This window comes from Cheilinus undulatus, linkage group 9 (assembly GCF_018320785.1).
Source record: "Cheilinus undulatus linkage group 9, ASM1832078v1, whole genome shotgun sequence".
Classification (NCBI taxonomy): Eukaryota; Metazoa; Chordata; class Actinopteri; order Labriformes; family Labridae; genus Cheilinus; species Cheilinus undulatus.
The window spans coordinates 8,208,067-8,227,160 of NC_054873.1; the positions used below are offsets into that span (position 1 = coordinate 8,208,067).

The window sequence follows — 19,094 nt, forward strand, 5'->3', positions numbered from 1 at the left end:
TCAGCGTGAACCCAAACTCTTCCCACAGACAGGAGTCAGACCCCCCAGCTGATCGTCCGAGCTGCACACTCTCCACCTGGGATCACAAACTACCCCCCCCCCACACACACACACACACCCACACACAGCATGCGTGGCTCAAGTTCACACACCCACTATCTGCTTCTTCTCTTACTTAACAGGGTGCACGTTACGAGTGGAGTTTACGCAAAGACTGGAGGTGAATTAAACTTATTATTAGTGTCTCTGGACTCTGCTGTCCCGGTGGATCCACGTAAAAAAAAAAAAAAAAAAAAAAAGCTATTTTAATTTATGACTCATGCATTCTTGCAGGGTCAGTCACCGTGACCTCCAGAGGGGAAAGTTAACCCCGACCCTAAAGACGCTCTCTTCTCTTTCACTCCTCTACAGTCTTTTGGGGCATGGGGCAACAGTGCGTCTGTGGAGGTGCAGCGCAGCCGGGGGCGCGCACAGGACTGCGGACAGAAGGCTACCGCTGTGTGGCTGAAGAGGAAACTACTGTAAATACATCCTGGGTCTGACTTTAGGAGTCTTTCTAAACACTTAAAGCTTTAAAATCAAATTTAAAAAAAAAAACTCTCCAAAAGTTTATTTTGGCTTTGCGTAATTTTACGCAGCGCTTGGCTGCAGCCTGGGCTTTTGCTTAGAGCCATTTGAAGTGTTTTCTAGTGCTGCAGAGGCGCTCCACCTTATCTTTTTATCGTGCATGGCAGAAACAATAACAGAGGAGATACAGAGGAGGGCAGGCGCAGTTTAACTCCACTTATCAGCTTTGATCTTGCACAATATGGGGCATCTTTACGCCCCAAATGAAGCTTGATTTTTACTGCCCACTGTGCACACACAGGCTACCTGAAACAGCAGGATTAATGACACTTCATTTGTTTTTTTAGTCTGTAAAAATATTTTCTACTGGTGCAGAGGCGCTTTACATTTGCTGTCCACTCTCTGATCCTGACCAAAAAGTTGCAAATTCAGCTTGATTTGTGAGGTCATTTTTCTTACGTGTTCCATTTTTAGAGGAATTTCTATGTTTGATCTGAAGGATAATTGTTTGATTTTTAAGGACTCCCTCCACAGAAACGATTAAAAATAACCAAATGCGATTAAAACAAAAATGAAGGCACTTTTTTAGAAACTGAAAAATATTTAAAATGTCACCTATGATGCGTAAAAGCGCAAACTTTTTGCTTTATCTTGGATTATTTATTTAAAGGGGGGCAAATATTTCCAATTTGCGCATTTTTCCACGCGTAAAACTGATACGAAAATGTAAAACAACCAAGTCGTACTTATTTATTCTGACTTTTTTTCTTCATTAGGGTCTTTTTTTAAATTGTAACAGCCTTCTAAATGATTACAAAGAAATTTGGTCTGCGCTTTTGTCTCCGGACCCCCCTAAAGCCGAACTGGAATAAAGTGATCCTGAGTGACTTTTTGCGGGTCATGTCGTGTCGGCGGAGATAATCACGGTCCTCCAGCGGCTTTAAAGAGCCTGAATCCGCCGTTGTCATCGCTGTTTGTTGTCACACACACACACACACACACACACACAGATAACCGGAGAGCGCACCGACTTTTTCAAAACAAGCAGCCCCCCATCCTGAGCGCGCGTCCCGGCGCTACACTGACGCAAACAGGACTCACCTGGGTTCACTTCTTCGTCACTCGCTGCGTGATCCTCCAGACGGCGAAGAAGAGTTTCGAGGCGCCGAGGTGGAAGCGGAGGAAGTCAGTTCGCACAGCCTTCAAGTCCTCGTGCGTAAAGTAACCATCGCTGGAGCGTGGAGGTGGAGGGGGGGGGGGGGACTTTGGTAACTCCTGTGTTTGCGCTCCGCCGAGGATCACAGCGTGGAGTCAAACTCTGCGGGGTGGTGGTGAGCGCGAGGGGCTTTCATTCAGAGGATTTCGGCGTTTTTAAAAAGTATTTAAAGTTATTTCCCGTCCGGTACTGTGTGGAGGTTAAGTGAGAGTGCGGGACAGAGCCGGGTATAGAGGCAGAGGCAGGATAACCCCTCCTCTCTCTCCCCTCTCTCTCTCTCTTGCTCTCGCCCTCGCTCTACCACTCTCTCTCTCCTCCTCTCTCTCTCTCTTTAGCTCACCGCCTCTGTCCTCCCTCAACTTTATTGTCCTTTGAATAACAAAAAAAACAGTTTTTCTCCACTTCAGATGCTTTGTTGAAACTTTTTCATTGATTTGATCGTTTTTTTTTTTTTAATCAGGGACTTTTAGCAACAAATATTAGATCTGAGTTACATCAAACATCTGAACTGTTAAACTCACAGAAATGAATGCTGACTATGTTTGAGGATCACATTTGATTTCACAGTGAAAATCAAACCAGTTTGACACCACAGCAGCAGACTTAGAATACTGGAGCATCTTCTGGATCATTAGTGTTGCAGACTGTTTCCTTTATACTGCCTAAACTGTGCAGAAACATCTGGCCACTTCTCTGCTCTTAAATACCAGGATCTGATCACTTTAATGCTCAGTGGTAGCAAACAGGACAGAAACCTGCTGATCTTTGATCCCAAGGAAAGAAAGCACCGTCTGAACCGGTGGTCCTCGGCTTTGGGGTCGTGAGGCACTGAGAGGGGGTCTGCTATTTTTTAAATTACACTGTTGCCACTTTACAACAATTTTAACCCCTTTTTGCATCACTTTTCAACACCATTTGCCACTAAAACCCATTTGTGTCAGTTGTACACCCTTTCCACCACTTTTTTCTGCCTGATTTGTCACTTCTGCACCGATTCTTGCCATTTCTGCCTCATTACTGCCACTATCAACCACTTTTTACACCCATTTTCACCCATTTTAACCACACTGTAAAACATTTTACTCATAAACATTGATTTAAAATGACTCTAAATATAAAGTAGTTACTTGTACTTCTTGGCTGTAACAGCTAAAGGCTCAGTTTACTTTAGTTTACTTGGTTTAAACAAATGAAGTAAAAAGAAGACTTAAAAATCCAAAAACAGCGATTTCAACTCTGTTTTTATGAGCTGATGGAACTCATTTTAGTTTTAAGTGAACAGTACTCAAACAATTTAAGTAATTTTTTGTCATAACTCATATTATTTTAGTCATGGTAAATCTGCAGTTTTCCCAGAATGCCTTTGGGCACTAACAGCTGCTGCTGTCTAGGTCAGGACACTTTTGAAAGAGAGATTTTTAATCTCAGAGAGGTTTTCTCCTGGTTAAATAAAGGGGGAAGAAGATAAATAAATAAAACTCACCAGGAGTGAAGTCGCTGTCTCAATTAAAGACGTCCCGCCTATAGGGGGCGACGTTACTGTTAATGACATCAGTGAATGTTGGACCGTACACTGACATTAGTGGAATATCAGCTGATGGTTCAGTGGGTCACTAACAGCCACTGCGGCACAAGACAGTCCACCTTAGATGAAATGATAACTTTAAAAACTTTCACAGAGACTGTCTGATGTTCTAAGGTAGTCAAAAGATGTTCTGAGTGAACTTATCGGTGTTTACAGCGCACTAAAAATATGATGTAGATGATTTAGCCTAAGTCCTGAAACTTAAATTAATATTTGAGCACTAAAAATAATTGATTTTAAATTAGTGAATACTTAAAAAGATCACGGAGAAAAAGTACTGCACACTAAAAATAAAGACTTTTTTTAACTCACAAAAGTCAAGTATAGTTTACTTGTTATTTCTGAGGCAACAAGTTTCCATATTTTTTTTTAAGTAAGCTCAACTAATTTTGTCTTATAGTGCACCGTTGTACCATTTTTGCCAGTTTATGTCATTTTTTTCATCCCAGTCCAGCTAATTTCCTTCAATGTTCTGCACTTTAAAGCCATTTCAGCTGATTTCTGACCCACTTTTTGTGCCCATTCTTGCCAGTTTCATCCATTTTTGGTTATTTTTTGCCGCTTTTAAACCATTTATGTTTTTTAAAAATCTAATTTCAACACCTTTTCCACCAATTTTTCTTTGCAATTATCCACAAATTTAGGCAAATTTTCACCCATCTTTAATATATTTTTAACAGAAGTTATCTAATTTTAAGAAGGCTATCTATTACACAAATGAGTAGAAAGAGATATTTTTTCTTTGATTAGCGTGGTTATTGTTCAGGTCAAATTTAAAATATGGTTTTCACAGCTTACCTTCACAATGGACCATGGTTTTGCTGACCTCCATGGGCCCCCAGTTTGGCTGGGTCCCAGAAACCTCGCCTTTAACCCCTCCTTATGGACAGCCTTGTCTCCACATGGCTATCCTTGAATGTTCATGGCCGTGTTCAACCACCTTCAGGTGCAGTGGGGGTCCCCGGTCTCCGGCACCTTTATTTTGGGGGTCCCGGGCTGAAAAGGTTGAGAACCCCTGGTCTAAACTGCTCTAATGCATTATCAACCTTTGTGAAAGTGGGCAGAATTAACAGAGAAGAAAGGGAATCCCTTGCTTAAGTCCAGTGGTTCTCAACTGGTGGGTCAGGACCCAAAAGTGGGTTGCAGAGCTGTTTCCAGTGGGTCATGAAGGTGTGCCTGGAAAAAAAAATAAAAACATTTGTGTGAAAAGTCAGGCGTGTTACATGTTAACCCACTGCATGTTCTCATGATAAGCACATTTGAGTGATTTCTCAAGGTTTAACCCATTCATGTTCTTTTCTTGGAATAACAAAGCTGGCTTTCCTGAGATAACTCCTTGAGAAATTCCCAAAAAGTCCATTCTACCTGAGGAGAGTCCAGTGTAACAGAGTGCATGCATGTCTGTCCTCCCAGGGCATGGTGTGCTTTTCAAACTCATTTTTTTGTTTGTCCTTGTTTTATCAGGTCTGTTCTCCCATCGAATGTCCAAACTCTGACACCGTTGAGAATGTGGGTTGCAGTTTCTCATAAGGAGGGGGTGGCGGGTCCTGATGCCAGACCAGTTGAGAACCACGGCTTTGGACAGCTGCAGGAGTTCCCCTGTGAGATTAAAAACAAGAATGATCAGCTTTGTGATAATTACAGGCTTTAGTGGAACATTATGTTCATAAAACAAATATAATCAGACACTCCCAAAGAATAGGGTGGCCTGTTCTTTCATGCTAAAAGTCAAGATGTGTTAAGGAAGATTAAATAAATAAAGCTCTCATTGGACTGTTTTGTTTTGATTTTTTTCCTTTAGATTTTATCTCATCAGAAGCTCTTTTTTTAGGAAAAAAATACTTCATTTGAACTAAATAGATCAAATCAGCCTTTATTCCTCTTACTGTCGTTTCCAGAATAACTAAAATATTAAAACAGTAATGAATGTATTTTTTCATGATGTTTAATTACAGATAAGATGCCGGGCTCAGCTTCACACAAACATTTAAGTGTATTTAAGGAGACCACACACTCTTTTGGTTGAACATAGGAATGGAGGGAGTCAGCATACGCTCAGCGCCTGGAGGCTGTTCCTCTATTACATCTGCTCTAACGCCACCTTTTGGAGGTTTAAAGGCATGACATGTAATGTGACATGTTCATAGGATATCTGAAGGACCGCAGCACAGAGAGGATGGCAGCGTAGAGAAATAATAGTGAGAAGTAGATAAATGTCAGAGTCAAATATTCCAGCAGAAATGCTTCAGTGAATGGTTCTTTATGGGATAAAAGTGGACTGAAAGGTTTCTGAATTTTCGTTGATTAAAAACTACACTGGAAGATGAAACAGTAGGAGGCTGTTAAAAATGGCTTTTTCAGCTCTACTTTCTACGTTGATTAAACACATTTCTATTAACCCTCAGGCATCACTAAATCTTTCTCTGCTCACCATTTTGGCTGTGTGTGCACATGGGCCAATTTTTTGTAACAGTTTCTTTCTTGGCAAATTTTGGAATTCAGATTTTCATTGCTCTAACACGGCAGGGGCTGGATTTTGGATTCAGGACTAACCTGAGGGCCTAACAGGGTCACCTTTTTAACCATGAACTGTCAACCTTGCTTCACCGGTAATAAAATATGACAATAAAACAGAACTGACGATAAACAATTTTGACATTTAAAAAGTAAAAAAGAAAGGTTTAAAGGCTCACAATCTAAAAAAGTAAATTTATTAGTTCAAAAAGGTTAAAACATGAAATTGAAAAATAATGTATTTTTTAAAAGGTAAATATATTAGAAAGAAGTCAAAATCGCGAGTTTAAAAGTTCAAAATTTGAAATTAAATTTGAACTCATGAAATTAGAAGTCAAAATATGATTCAAAATTTTAAACTGTGTCTAAAAGGTCAAACTATGGGATTATGACGTCAAAGTTTGGAGTTAAAAATATGAGATGAAACACAAAATAGTTGGTTAAAAAGGTCAAAATATCACTTAAAAAATAGAATTATGAATCTTAAAGCTCAAAATGTTATAAGAGAAGTCAAAATTATGTTCTGATTGTGAGACGCTAAATTGAAAATGTGAAATTAAAACACAAATTAAGTTATTTTCCCACATTCCTGACTTATCTAAATATTTTTAATGCTTACTTTTTCAGATTTTATAACTTAAGGGTATCTTGATTCATCAAGGATAAGTTTACATTTTTATTCTTGGGGGAATCTGCAGACCTCAGACTGATGGGCCAGCTATAACAGAAATATGAGATCATCTTGCGGGCCAGATTTAACTGTTCTACGGGCCGGATTTGACCCCCCGGGCCTTGAGTTTGACACCCATGCTCTAATAGGTCAGGGGACCACTGTGAAATAAACTTACCACCCTTTAAGGCCATTAAGGACAAAATGTCCACTTCCAAAAAACTGCTATAAAAACTTAACAGATTCATGTTTTTTCTGCTTTTTTTTTCATAAATCTCTGAAACAACTTCAGCTGTGCTCAAAACTACCAAACATTCAATCATTTTGAGGCTTTTAACCCTTTAAATGCCAATTTGATTACTTAAAGTCAATGATGTTTTTCATGGAAAAAAAGCAGAAACAAATGTGATATCTTCCTTAAACCACATGTTGGATGGCTGGGGCGTTATTTCTAAATCCAGCTTGGACATGTCAATGATGAGCCAGAATACTGACTTTATTATTACGTTTTATGTAGCATCAGATTTCAAATTTACTACCTTTTGGAGTCATCAAGGACAAAAACGTCCACTTTCAAAAACGGCAATAAAAATACATAAGCAATTTTTTTCTCTTTTTTGAAAGACATTTTACAGGAAAACTTCAGACCATCTGTTCACCAACTGAAGCTCAACAGAGGATGGCTGATGCAACAGGACAACGACCCAAAGCATAGAAGTAAATCAACAACAGAATGGCTTCAACAGAAGAAAATACACCTTCTGGAGTGGCCCAGTCAGAGTCCGGACCTCAACTCGACTGAGATGCTGTGGCATGACCTCAAGAGAGCGATGCACACCAGACATCCGAATAATACTGCTGAACTGAAACAGTTTTTACAGAGCAATGGTCCAGAACTGTTGTGAATCGGATGAAGATTGGAACACATTTGACGACCAGTTTATGCAGAAATCCAAGAAATCTCAAAGGGTTCACATACTTTTTCTAGTGACTGTATGTTCCCTTCTGTCTCTTCCTATTATTTGTGAATGCTCCTCCATTTCTGGTCCTTAGGTCTCTTTCTATGTAGTCGGGTTCCTGTGTTTCCTGGATTCGTCTAGGTTATTTTGGTTTTTTTTTCTTATTCTTGGTCTTTAATTTTATTCTGGATTTTTAAATATCTAGGTTTCATGATGTATTTCTGACCTGACATGTTTTTAGGCTCTATAATGAGTCCACTAGGATGATTATGATGTTGGAGTTACATTGCTGGCTGAATTTTTCATGGGTTTTCCTGTTGATGGGGTTCAGTCTTGTTATGTTCTTTGCTCATGTTATGGTGCTTTGTTTGAATTGTGATTCTGCTTATTGTCAAAGCACTTTGTAACCCTCTGTTTTTAAAGGTGCTATACAAATAAAGTTATTATTATTTATTATTATTATTGTTGTTATCATTATGTCCCCATCCAGACTATGTCTTTATCAGGAGAGGCCTTGCATATTTAAACAAGACAATGCTAACCACATACCACATCCATCACAACAGCATGGCTTCACAGTCGGCAGTTAAGTCTATGCAGTCTTAAGGAGAGGACCATTTTTCAATTTTTAGACCCAGTTTATCACAGACTCTCTTAAGAGACTCTGCCTCTCTAGCATGATCCTTTTACACCCAGAGACTAAACCAAAAGAAGATTTTTTTTGCAAATTAGATTTACTATTTAGGTATGTTCTGTAGTTCACTGGAGTTGGTCCCTGAGAAGAGATGCTTCATAAAATGTTACCTTGTTATGATTTCTAAATGGTGAACGGCCTCAAATTGGTCTTTATCTGGAACCTGCAAATAACTAAAGACCTCCACTGTTTGTATTACAGTGTTCAATTCGGCATATTTTTTAAAATTGAATCCTAGTCTTTAGATTAAACTGCCTAGTAGTTTTACTCACATTTTCATAGTCCAGTTTTAGTTAAGAAACCTCACATTTTAGTCTTTACTCTGAGTCTAAACAACGATTTTCTTTGAACTAATGTTATTCCCAACATTCTAAAATAAATATAGATGTAAATCACTCAAATTAATGCAGTATAACTTCTTAAATTAGTTAGTAAAGTGAAGAAAATACCGAAACACTTCTTGAATGCTCCAACCTCTCCTTGAAATGTCATGGATCCTGAATCCCCAACGGTCCAGCACTAACATTTTAGTCTCGTTTTAGTCTTCTTCGTGGAATAAAAGCTTTTCGTCATGTTTTTTGTCATCAAAGATGATAAATTTTTAGTCATAGTTTTAATCGATGAAATTAAAATTGCTTTGTTATAATTTCCAGTCTTTTTAGTGCTTCTTGTCTGCTGTTTTACCACAAGTTAATCTCCGATTTATGGACTTAAATTTCTAGTTGCATGCACTTTGCTCTAATTTTCTGAATATACAGACATTTAGGGCTCAGAGTTTAAAACGTTCCGTAAAGTCAGAAAGTGAGTAGAAGTAGTTTTCAACTGCTGTTTTGCCTAAAACCACAGAGGAAGCGACTTTAAGTCAGTAGCTGACACGGTCGCTAATTAAAGCGATACACCTGCTAGCGGCAGCTAACGTTAGCCAACTGCACGTAAAGCATAGATTGCGAACTTTTAGCTGACAACGTTATGGCGACTTACATATCTCGGAGACTCTACTTCTTCAACATCCTCTTCATCCTTCAAATTACCCTCCATGTCATGTTTGAGATCAAAATGTCCCCAGACTCCCCACCAAGACTTCCAAACAGTCGAGCTGAGCGATTCCCCATCCTCGCCACCATCACCATCCAACCCCTCGTTTGTTTGAGTGTTTTTTTTTCCAGAGTTAAATATAAAATATGGATATCACAGCTTAACTTTACAATAAACCAGTGATACTCAACGTGTGGCTGTTAAACCACATGGGGCTCTTTTGTGATGATTTGTGGCTCTTTTATGTCTAAATTTGAAACATTATTCCTGCAGAAAACTTTTAAAAAAGGGAAACTTTGACCTCAGAAATGATCTATTGCAAGTCACATCAATGAGTTTGTTTCCCACTCTTATACAGCTGGTTTTAACCGTCACCCTGTATATTTGTCTGTATATTTACATTGCCCTTATTTGCAATGCTATGCCCTTTTTTCAATTTTGGCCCCTTTTAATCAATTTTGACTGCTTTCAGCACACTTTTGCCACTTCTGTTAGAAACTTTAATCCCGTTTTGCCCTTTTTGCCATTTTTTTGTCCATTTAAGATGATTTTTGCCATTAAATGCCACATTTTTTCCACTCCTTGCTGCTTTTTGCCTGTTTCAGTCACTTCAAAGTCATTTTTGACAAGATTTTGACACTTTGTTGCCCCTTTTTGGCCAATTTTGCCACCATTTACTCTTTTTTGTCACTTCTCATCCATTTTTGACAATTTTCTCTCAGTTTTTGCCACTTTCCTTCCAGATCCTGGCATTTCATGCTTACGTTTTACTCTTTTTTGCCATTTCCCTCCCAGTTTTTAACCATTTTTGCCACCTTTAACAAATTTGTAGTGCCACTTTAACCCCTTTTCGCCTCTTTTCTGCCACTCGTGATCTATTTTGCCACCTTTTTGACACTTTCACGTCCACTTTTGCCTTCGTTTGACTGTTTTTTGCCCAATTTTGCAATATTTTAAATAAATTTTAACCCTTTTTTTGCCACATTTTTACAACAATTAACCCTATCAAGCCACTTGTAACTCATTTTTGCTACTATTTTGACTCTCTCAACAAGTTTCTGCTAATTTCAAACCCCCTTGTTTGGCCACTTTTTTTTTTTTTTACCAATTTTCGCCCATTTCTGACTTTGTTTTGCCACTTTCTGCATGTTTTTTCATCACTTTTAACCCATTTTTGCCCCTTTTTGCCCACTTTTGCCATCTCCAAGGTCCCCCATGATCCCCAGTTGGCTGGGCCCAAGAAAGCTCTCCCCTTTAGCTCCCCTTATAGGCCACCTTGATCGTAACATTATTTTGAAAGTATATTTTCTATTGATTTAAATATGGTGTGCCTTGAGATTTTGGCTTAACCTTAGGTGTGCCTTAGGCGATAAAAAGTTTGAAAACCACTGCAACAGACCAATGATTTTGTTGACCTCCATGGGCCCCTAGTTTGGCTGGGCCCCAGCAATCTTTTCTTTTTATACCCCCTTTTGGACAGCTTTGTCTCCACATGACTATACTTGAATGTGCATGGCTGTGTTCAGCCACCTTCAGGTACAGTGGGGGTCCCCACCTGGCACCTTTATTTTGGGGGTAAAAGGTTTAAAACCCCTGCTATAAGTAACGTCATGAATATATGTCCCTCAGAGTCACCATTAAAAAGGGGGAAAACAGACTTTCAAATAGTAGAAGATTTATTGCCAGGAGGCATTGTTACAATAAATATAATTATATATTTCCCTACATTTGTGTAAGGTTTAGATAGATGGGGGTTATGATGGTTTTCAACCATGGAAAAAGGAACTTGTTATGGGTCCAAAAGGAAATAAAGGAGCAGAAAAAGTAAGGGAAAAAGGTAAATGTTTGATAATGTGCAGCTGACTTTTGACTTGTCCACTGAGCTGTCTGGGAGTTTTTTAAATGAAATGAGTGGTGGATTAATCTTCACGCCACTCTGGCTGCAGGGAAAAAGCTACAGTGGCTTAATCAAAGCATGCTTAAATGAAAAATAAAGCAACAGGTGAATTGCAAGTAAAGTTTTTGTTTTTACTTATTTTTATTTTTATTTCATTCTTTTTAAAGGGGGAACCGTGTGGAATGAGATTTGTGTCAAAAATATTCAAGCAAAACTTTTTCAGTATCAAACAAAAATTAGTATTTGAGAACAAAAATATGTGATCCAAAGCAACAAAAATGTTTACATTAAGAGAACAAATTTGAAATAACAACCAATTATTAGTCTTTACATTTTGAGCATCTTTTTGTTTACAGTTCCTGTTTTTTTCTCTCAGTGATCAGACTTTTGCTCTCGCTTCCCAGTTTTGCGTTTGCCTGATCCTTTGTTTGCGTTTCTTGACTTTTTGCTCTCGGTTCTGACACATCACGTGTGGGCGGGCTTTTCTGTGGCGTATCCCTATTGGCCAACAAGTTTTTGAGTGACGGCTCAGTCACTCCAGATGCTCCGGAAGTTGTTGTTCAGCTCACGTCTGGGAAATTTAAGGAAACCAGCGGACTATCGTTTTTGCATCATTTTTTTTCTCGGATCACATTTTTTTCTGTTCTCAAACGCAAATTTTTGTTTGATACTGAAAAAGGTTCTTTGAATCTTTTTGACACAAATTTCATTCCACAGAACCGGAGCCCCCGGAGAAACCCCTGGGGAAAAGCACAGCGCAAAAAATGTATGCACCTAAGCCAGAGGACGTTGACCTTCCAGGCTCTTGGAGGGGGCTGGGAGTTTCTCTGTCCCAACTAGGAGATCTTCTCTCCCAGCTTGGAGATCTTCTCTCCCAGCTTGGAGATCTTCTCTCCCAGCTAGAAGATCATCTCTCCCAGCTAGAAGATCGTCTCTCCCAGCTAGAAGATCGTCTCTCCCAGCTTGGAGATCTTCTCTCCCAACTTGGAGATCTTCTCTCCCAGCTAGAAGATCTTCTCTCCCAGTTTGGAGATCTTCTCTCCCAGCTAGAAGATCTTCTCTCCCAGCTAGAAGATCTTCTCTCCCAGCTAGAAGATCTTCTCTCCCAGTTTGGAGATCTTCTCTCCCAGCTAGAAGATCTTCTCTCCCAGCTTGGAGATCTTCTCTCCCAGCTAGAAGATCATCTCTCCCAGCTAGAAGATCGTCTCTCCCAGCTAGAAGATCGTCTCTCCCAGCTAGAAGATCGTCTCTCCCAGCTTGGAGATCTTCTCTCCCAACTTGGAGATCTTCTCTCCCAGCTAGAAGATCTTCTCTCCCAGTTTGGAGATCTTCTCTCCCAGCTTGGAGATCTTCTCTCCCAGCTAGAAGATCGTCTCTCCCAGTTAGGCGATCTTCTCTCTGAGCTTGGAGTTTATCTCCAAGAGTTCCGAAATTATCTTGAAGAGCTTCAGATTTATTTTCAATAGCTTCTAATACGTCTTCAAGAGCTTGGAGATTCCTTTCTTGAGTTTGGAGGTACTCTTTCCAAATTAGGGTCTCCTCTAACTGAGCCAGAAGATTGTCTCTCAGAGCTAGAAGATCCTCTGTACAAGCTTGGCAATTATATCTCTGACCTTGGAGATCTTCTTGAGTACCACATGCAGCTGTTGATCGGGACTTCTTGAAAAAAGTTCTAACTTTTGTGTAAGCCCATCGAAAACAAATTGTCAGTCCTCTAACAGCTGCAGTCAAAAAATAGACCAACACTGCTTTGGCCTTGGATAGAATTATCACAAGAAGTCCTCCTCTGTGGAAAAAAATCGGTCTGAGCCTGGTCACCTGCGCTACAGCGCCTGTTTTTGCCGCGCAATAAGAAGTTGCCTTTTGGGCCTTCGTTGCAGAGCTAATCTTGGCAATGGGAGGCACATTTTTCACCGGCGTCTGGTCAAAAATTACAGTGGCTGGTGCCTTGCTTCCATTGCAATCACATTCAGCGCACCTTTGTGGCGCCAGACTTTTTAAGGGTTTGGCGATGCAGTCCAGACCTCTGCTGCAAAGATCTTCTCGATGCAGCTGTCTTAGACCGGCATGCCCTAAAGCGGTCAGGTCAACCTTTTCCTTGGGTTGTTCGCTTTCACCCGATGGCTCGGGTTTAGGTGGAGAGGAGCGATCCATCCTCAGAGCAGACTTGACAGTTTCAGCAGCTGCTGCTCCCAGCTTGCGTAATGCCGTGAAAATCATAACTGGCATGTTGACAACAGAACAGCTATGGACAGCAAAAAATATCAAATGGATTCAAAAATGTCATAAAATGTTTGCAAAACTGTGCAAAAGTTGGATTTGGGTCCAGCTGTTGTTTCCTGGTCTCAACTAAACCTGGACGGGCTCACAGCGGGTGTACTTATACCTTTTAGGCGATGACGTCATACATCAAAGGATCAAAGCCGCGATGGAATGTGACGTCATAGCAAACGTTGTTCGGGGATTTTTTTTTTTTTTCTCCAAAATTAAAATGGCGGCATGTTTACTATCTGTTTTTAGAAACTATCGCCTTAAACTCATCAAAAACGTTCATACCAAATGGAATTTTAATATTTCTTTCTTGCTCGTCTGTGGGTCCATTATCAGTTAGTTAGCAGGAATATTTACAGAGTTCTGTAGTTATCTTCTATTTTGTAGGTACCTTCTGGACGATAACCACTGAGAATAATTAACATTTATGTCGCTGTACACTGAATCAGGCCTGCAACCATTATCAAATGACACACGCGCACAATTTTCCAAAGTGTACGGCTATCGTGTCTAGCGTCGTAAGATTAATTTAATTTTAGGAATATATATTTAATATATTAACTGAAAAATATGCAGAGTTTAATAAAGTTTATAAGTTTATTTAATTAATTAATTTATTTATTTACAAAATTACTGATCAGGGGTGGCGTTTTCTCACAGGCAGTGCAGTGACTAGACGGACGAAGAAGAAGACCGGAACCGGAAGTGGTGCAACACAATATTGTTGACAAAATCAGCTAGCCTGCGCTAAGTGGCATGCAGATTCTCTGACGTTTCATTAAACCCCAGGTGCATAATGAGTTACTCAGAGGATAGACATGGAACAAAACGACCCGCGTCTCCAAGTGAAGTGAGTACAATCAGGGAAATGGGTCTTAACCTGGAGATAAATGCCGAGAATATCCAGAACAACGTTAGCATCCCCTGTTTCTGTTAGCTAACATCAGGTTGTAAGAGCGTTATCGTGAAACGAGGATATGTTTTTGATGACAGTGTGGACTAAGTTCATGTCTTTAAGAATGTCTGCAGGCTTTATTTTCTGAACATCTGACAGATCGTAGAGATAAACATGTTTTACTGGCTCTTTTATAACCACAGGTTACCGGGTTAGGATCAATTTAACCAATCTGCTCCTGCCACTGAAGAGTGTAGTATATGTAAACTAAATCACGGAATTTGCGTAAAATACGAGAATTTTCTGTTTGTCTATTTAAGGTGTGTGGTGTCTTTTTGGGACATTTAGGACTAAAATTTTCTAAACTTTTTCTGCTGTTATTTAGAATCAATGAAAAAAAATATACAAAGTTGCTTGAGAAACATGCATCTCTTCACGTTTAATAACACCAGACTGTGTGAATTATAAGAGGGTGAAGTGTGGGTAAGAAACACTGTGGCATTGTAAAATTAGTATTGTGGATGCATGAGTGTTGCAGATGTCAGATACACATTCATTTTAGATGATACTGCTATCAATGTTTAACCCTCAGGCCCTCCTTTAAAAAAAACGCTCTCCCTCTTAAGGCCCTTTTAGGTATATTCAAAAGTATTAAAAATGAATGAATTTTTTATTTTATTTTTTAAATTTGTGGTCCTTTACTCTAGTCTTAGTCATTAGGGATGCACGATATTGGATTTTTGCCAATATCCCGTATGCCGATATGTAAAGATTCACTGTAGCCGATACCGATATTTAAATATGTTTTACGCAACTGAAAATTCAGTACTTTGAACACAATTTTATGTTTGATGATGAAAAAAGAAATAAACTTTGTTTCTTAAAACGCACTTCCAAGTTTTAAGAATGAGAATGAATAAAGAAAAAGATCTCAACTTACAAAGGTCTGTTGGTTCAGCCTAAAACTCCACTAATTTATTAGTATATAGAACAAATTTTACAGTTTATATGTGCTGATATACATGTCCAAAATATCGGCTGTAAATATCGGCAAAAATTTTGATATCTGCCGATACCGATATTTGCCAATAATATTGTGCATCTCTACTAGTCAAGTATAGCAAATGTCAATTAATTTTCATAGTTTTAACCCTATAACTGCCAGTATTTAAACAACACCACTTTTTTTTCACAACAAATGAATTATTTTCCATTTTATAAATGCAAATTAGATTTTTTTGTGCAGGGATTATCAGTCTGGGATATGTCAATCATTAGCACAAACACTGATTTTGACGGACTTTTACGTTTTGTGTAATTACCAAAAAAAAAAAAAAGTCACAGTCTCCCTCTTAAAGCCCCTTTAGGACACTGGATATATTCAAAAGTATTAAACATGAAAGAAAAATCTTAATTTTAGGTCCTTAACTCCAGTCCTCGCCATGTATAGCAAATGTGAATTAATTTTCATAATTTTAACCCTGTTACTGTCCCTGTTATATCCAATCAGTTCAAACAACGTCATAATCTCCCACAATGCCTCTCTGCAAACATTGAAAAATGGCTAAATTTGGCAGCATTTTTTGGTGTGCAAATATTTTTACCTCTGAATGACAGAATTACAGAGGAATTAACAGGATTTCTTATTTCTTTATTGCAATGGCAGTAGAATGAAAATAAGTGGTTTCAATGGTAGTCGATGAGGCCTAAAAGGGCTTTAGGAGGGAGAGTGTGAGTTTTTTGTTAACGCAGTGTAAATAATGAAATTTCAAAACTTCAATGAAAAATGAACAACTTTGTCAAATATCATCATCTCAGCATGATAACTGCCAAAGTAAGAGCAAAAATACAATTAAAAAGCCCTAAAAGGGCTCTAGGAGGGCCTGAGGGTTAAATGTACTTCAGACTCAAAACTTCAGCTCCTCTGAACATAATTCAAGTTTAACAATGAAAAATAAACAAACTTCAGTCCATAGAAAACACTACAAAATCTAAGAAATGTTGAAGTAACAAAGAGAAAACCTTCAGCTGATGTATGTCTGTTGTTCTTGCCCAATAATCCACAAACTTAATTGTACATATTATCAATATTTACAGCTGATATGAGCCAATATATATCGTTGATATTAGATGCAGGATATTATCGGCATGATATCACTATATTGCCAGATATTAGCTTAAAAATGGAAATATGGGTGTCAGTGGATATGAACATTTCTGCCAATGTTTCCGACTGATATTTTGGCTGTAAAATCTGCCTAAATCAGCTGTTTTAAGCAGGACTAACAGACCTATGTCAGCTGAAGTCTTTTTCATTTATTGTCTTTCTGTCACACTCTTATAATTCAACCACACATTTCATTTTTTTTCCCTTTATTTTCAGAGTCTGATTGTTTAATCATGAAAGCTTTCTGATCATAGGGGGTAAAGCTTGAGTGCTGTCGTACAACATTAGAAGTGAGAGAAAGCATGAACACCTGGGCTGCCTGAATATCATATTTTCGAAGAATTGTGCTCTGTGAGTGCCCACTGAATGATACCTATGCTTTGTCTTGGTAGGATGGGTCCACACAGTGGGCATCAGCAGATCTGGGCAGTGATGAAAGGAAGCAGAAGTTTTTACGACTGATGGGGGCTGGCAAGGTTTGTTGTTTAGTATGAGATAAATATACTTAAAGTTCAAGTAACTGTGAGCCAAAATGTCATTGCATAAATTATAGAGAAAACAAACAGGTTTTGTAGCTTCATAACTGTAAGAGAAATTGTGACACTGGTGTCAAATCATGATGCGTCTGTTTTCAGAAAGAACACACCGGACGCCTCATCATTGGAGATCATAAATCCACAGCCCATCACCGTAGTGGTGAGCTTCTTTTTCAAGCTTTATTCATAAGTTGTTGTTATTTTCTTGTAGGATATGTTGCACTGATGCTGTGCCACTTACCCATGCTGCCTCCCATTCATATGCCCAATGCAATTAACCCGGCTTCCCTGATACACATCCACCGCACAGACCTATCCATGCATGGATAGGCCTGTAATGGCTGGGTGTGCCTGTTGTCACTGGTGTCTCCTCTGCAGGGCAGGAAGATAAGAAGATCAGCGAACAGCTCGAGCAGCAGTACCAGCAGGGCATGGATGGGAAGCTGTCGGGCCGGAACCGGAGGCACTGTGGTCTGGGTTTCAGTGAGGTGAGGGTCTGTAAAGAGCAGAGAGATTAAAAAAATATATATTGTAAAGTAGACATTTATCTTACCACAGAAACACAAAACTAACTCTAAATACAGCTGCATCCGCAATAATTAGAATATCATGAAAAGAAAACTTTTTTTCCTGTGATTTGATTACATACTTTTACCATCCTCAGATAGTAAAAAACATGAAAATCTCACCATAACATGTTTCATGTCCTGTGAATCACTGGATAAAAACAGGAAGTAGTTCCTGTTTTAACCACAGGGTGGAAGAGGGGGAATACCAAATGAAAGTCTGAAGAAAATGAAAGTCTGAAGAAAATGGAAGTTAAAGGCCAGCCTTACTTTTCTATGCTACCTCTGTCTTTTTGTATTTCAGGTCCAATCACCAACACTGTTCAACACGCTCCTTTCCTCCATAGTATTTTCTTTAATGTGCTTTTACTTCACAGAAAAATGTGCAGCTTATTAATGCCTCTTTTGGGTTCTAAAAGGTTGGATAAAAGTCAAGTTCACTATAAAAAACTGTGTTTGTCTTTTGTCTAAATTATTTGTGGTTATTCAGGCACTTCTGTTTTCACAGTGAGGTTTTAAGACATTCTTTTGTTAGACAAACCATGCTGAAAATATACTTCCTCTTTCTTAAACTCTCATTTTTTTGTTCTCTAACCCACAGCCTGAGCCCGAGCCAGCTTCATTTCCATCTCCACCTGTGGACAGTCAGACAAAAGCAACTGAAAAGGAGGAGTCCTCTGCTAAAAAAGAACAAGCAGACTCCCAGGACAAAGATCCAAAGGAGCCCAAAGAACGGACCTCAGACCAGGGGAAGCCCAGTTCAGACAGCAGGAATGAAGAGCGGAAGCATGCTTTCAAAATGACCTTTGTGAAGTCTACGTAGGAGTGAAGGGAGGATTTAGGTTTTGTAACCTCAAGTTTGAACATTTTGGCATGATTTGTTGGGACTGTATGCGACCAGCAACATTCTGGGGTAAATGTTGTCAAGGATCATGTTTAGATTGGTATTTGTCTGAGCATTTTACTGATCAGTGTATTTGTCACAGTTAGTGTGAGATGAGACAGGACTGCTTGCCCTTCAGCATGGTTGATGTGAACATCATACATTTTGTGATTTCTTGTTTAAAAAGTTAAAGTAAGTGTTGGTTGTAATTTCAGGTTTTGTCTTGTAAAAACCTCAACCTTCAGTTCCTTAAAGACAAAAATAAAGTTTCTAGATTGCTTTTAAATTCTGTTATATGTGGGGTAAATGAAACTAAATTCAGTTTACTTTTGTCAATGCTTTTGTAGCCCCTTACTGTGCTTAAACACTTTCATTTTTTCTATCATGGCTACACCATAAACATGAGTTTGTATTTCATGGATTCATCCTAAACCAGTTAGGTGGAAAGTACACCTTAAGGATGCAATTAATTGATATTAACAACAGAAACTCTGTGATCAATTTAAAAAAATATATTCATCAAGATGAATATTTTTCCTTTTTTATTATGATACTAGATCACTGATTCAGTGATTTACGGGTGCATTTACAAAAAAGACTACCATCAAAAAGGTCATTTCTTGCCCATGATTAACTAAA

At 38.8% G+C, this 19,094-nt stretch overlaps 2 protein-coding genes across 7 annotated transcripts in view; one reads left to right on the forward strand and one right to left on the reverse strand.

Annotated features, from left to right (window-relative positions):
- Positions 1–2,003, reverse strand: part of LOC121515031 (transcription factor SOX-6-like) — a 232,828-nt gene extending 230,825 nt beyond the window's left edge. For all 6 annotated transcript variants that reach the window (XM_041795585.1, XM_041795583.1, XM_041795584.1 and 3 more), the window contains exon 1: positions 1,669–2,003. The gene's annotated coding sequence lies outside the window, so the exon portion shown is untranslated. The remainder of the gene's footprint in view (positions 1–1,668) is intronic.
- Positions 2,004–14,105: 12,102 nt separating this feature from the next.
- Positions 14,106–18,741, forward strand: c9h11orf58 (chromosome 9 C11orf58 homolog). The gene is made up of 5 exons (XM_041795594.1): positions 14,106–14,258; positions 16,863–16,946; positions 17,106–17,166; positions 17,385–17,494; positions 18,174–18,741. The coding sequence occupies exons 1-5, from the start codon at positions 14,205–14,207 to the stop codon at positions 18,393–18,395; spliced, it is 531 nt and encodes a 176-aa protein (XP_041651528.1). The 5' UTR covers positions 14,106–14,204; the 3' UTR covers positions 18,396–18,741.
- Positions 18,742–19,094: the final 353 nt, after the last annotated feature.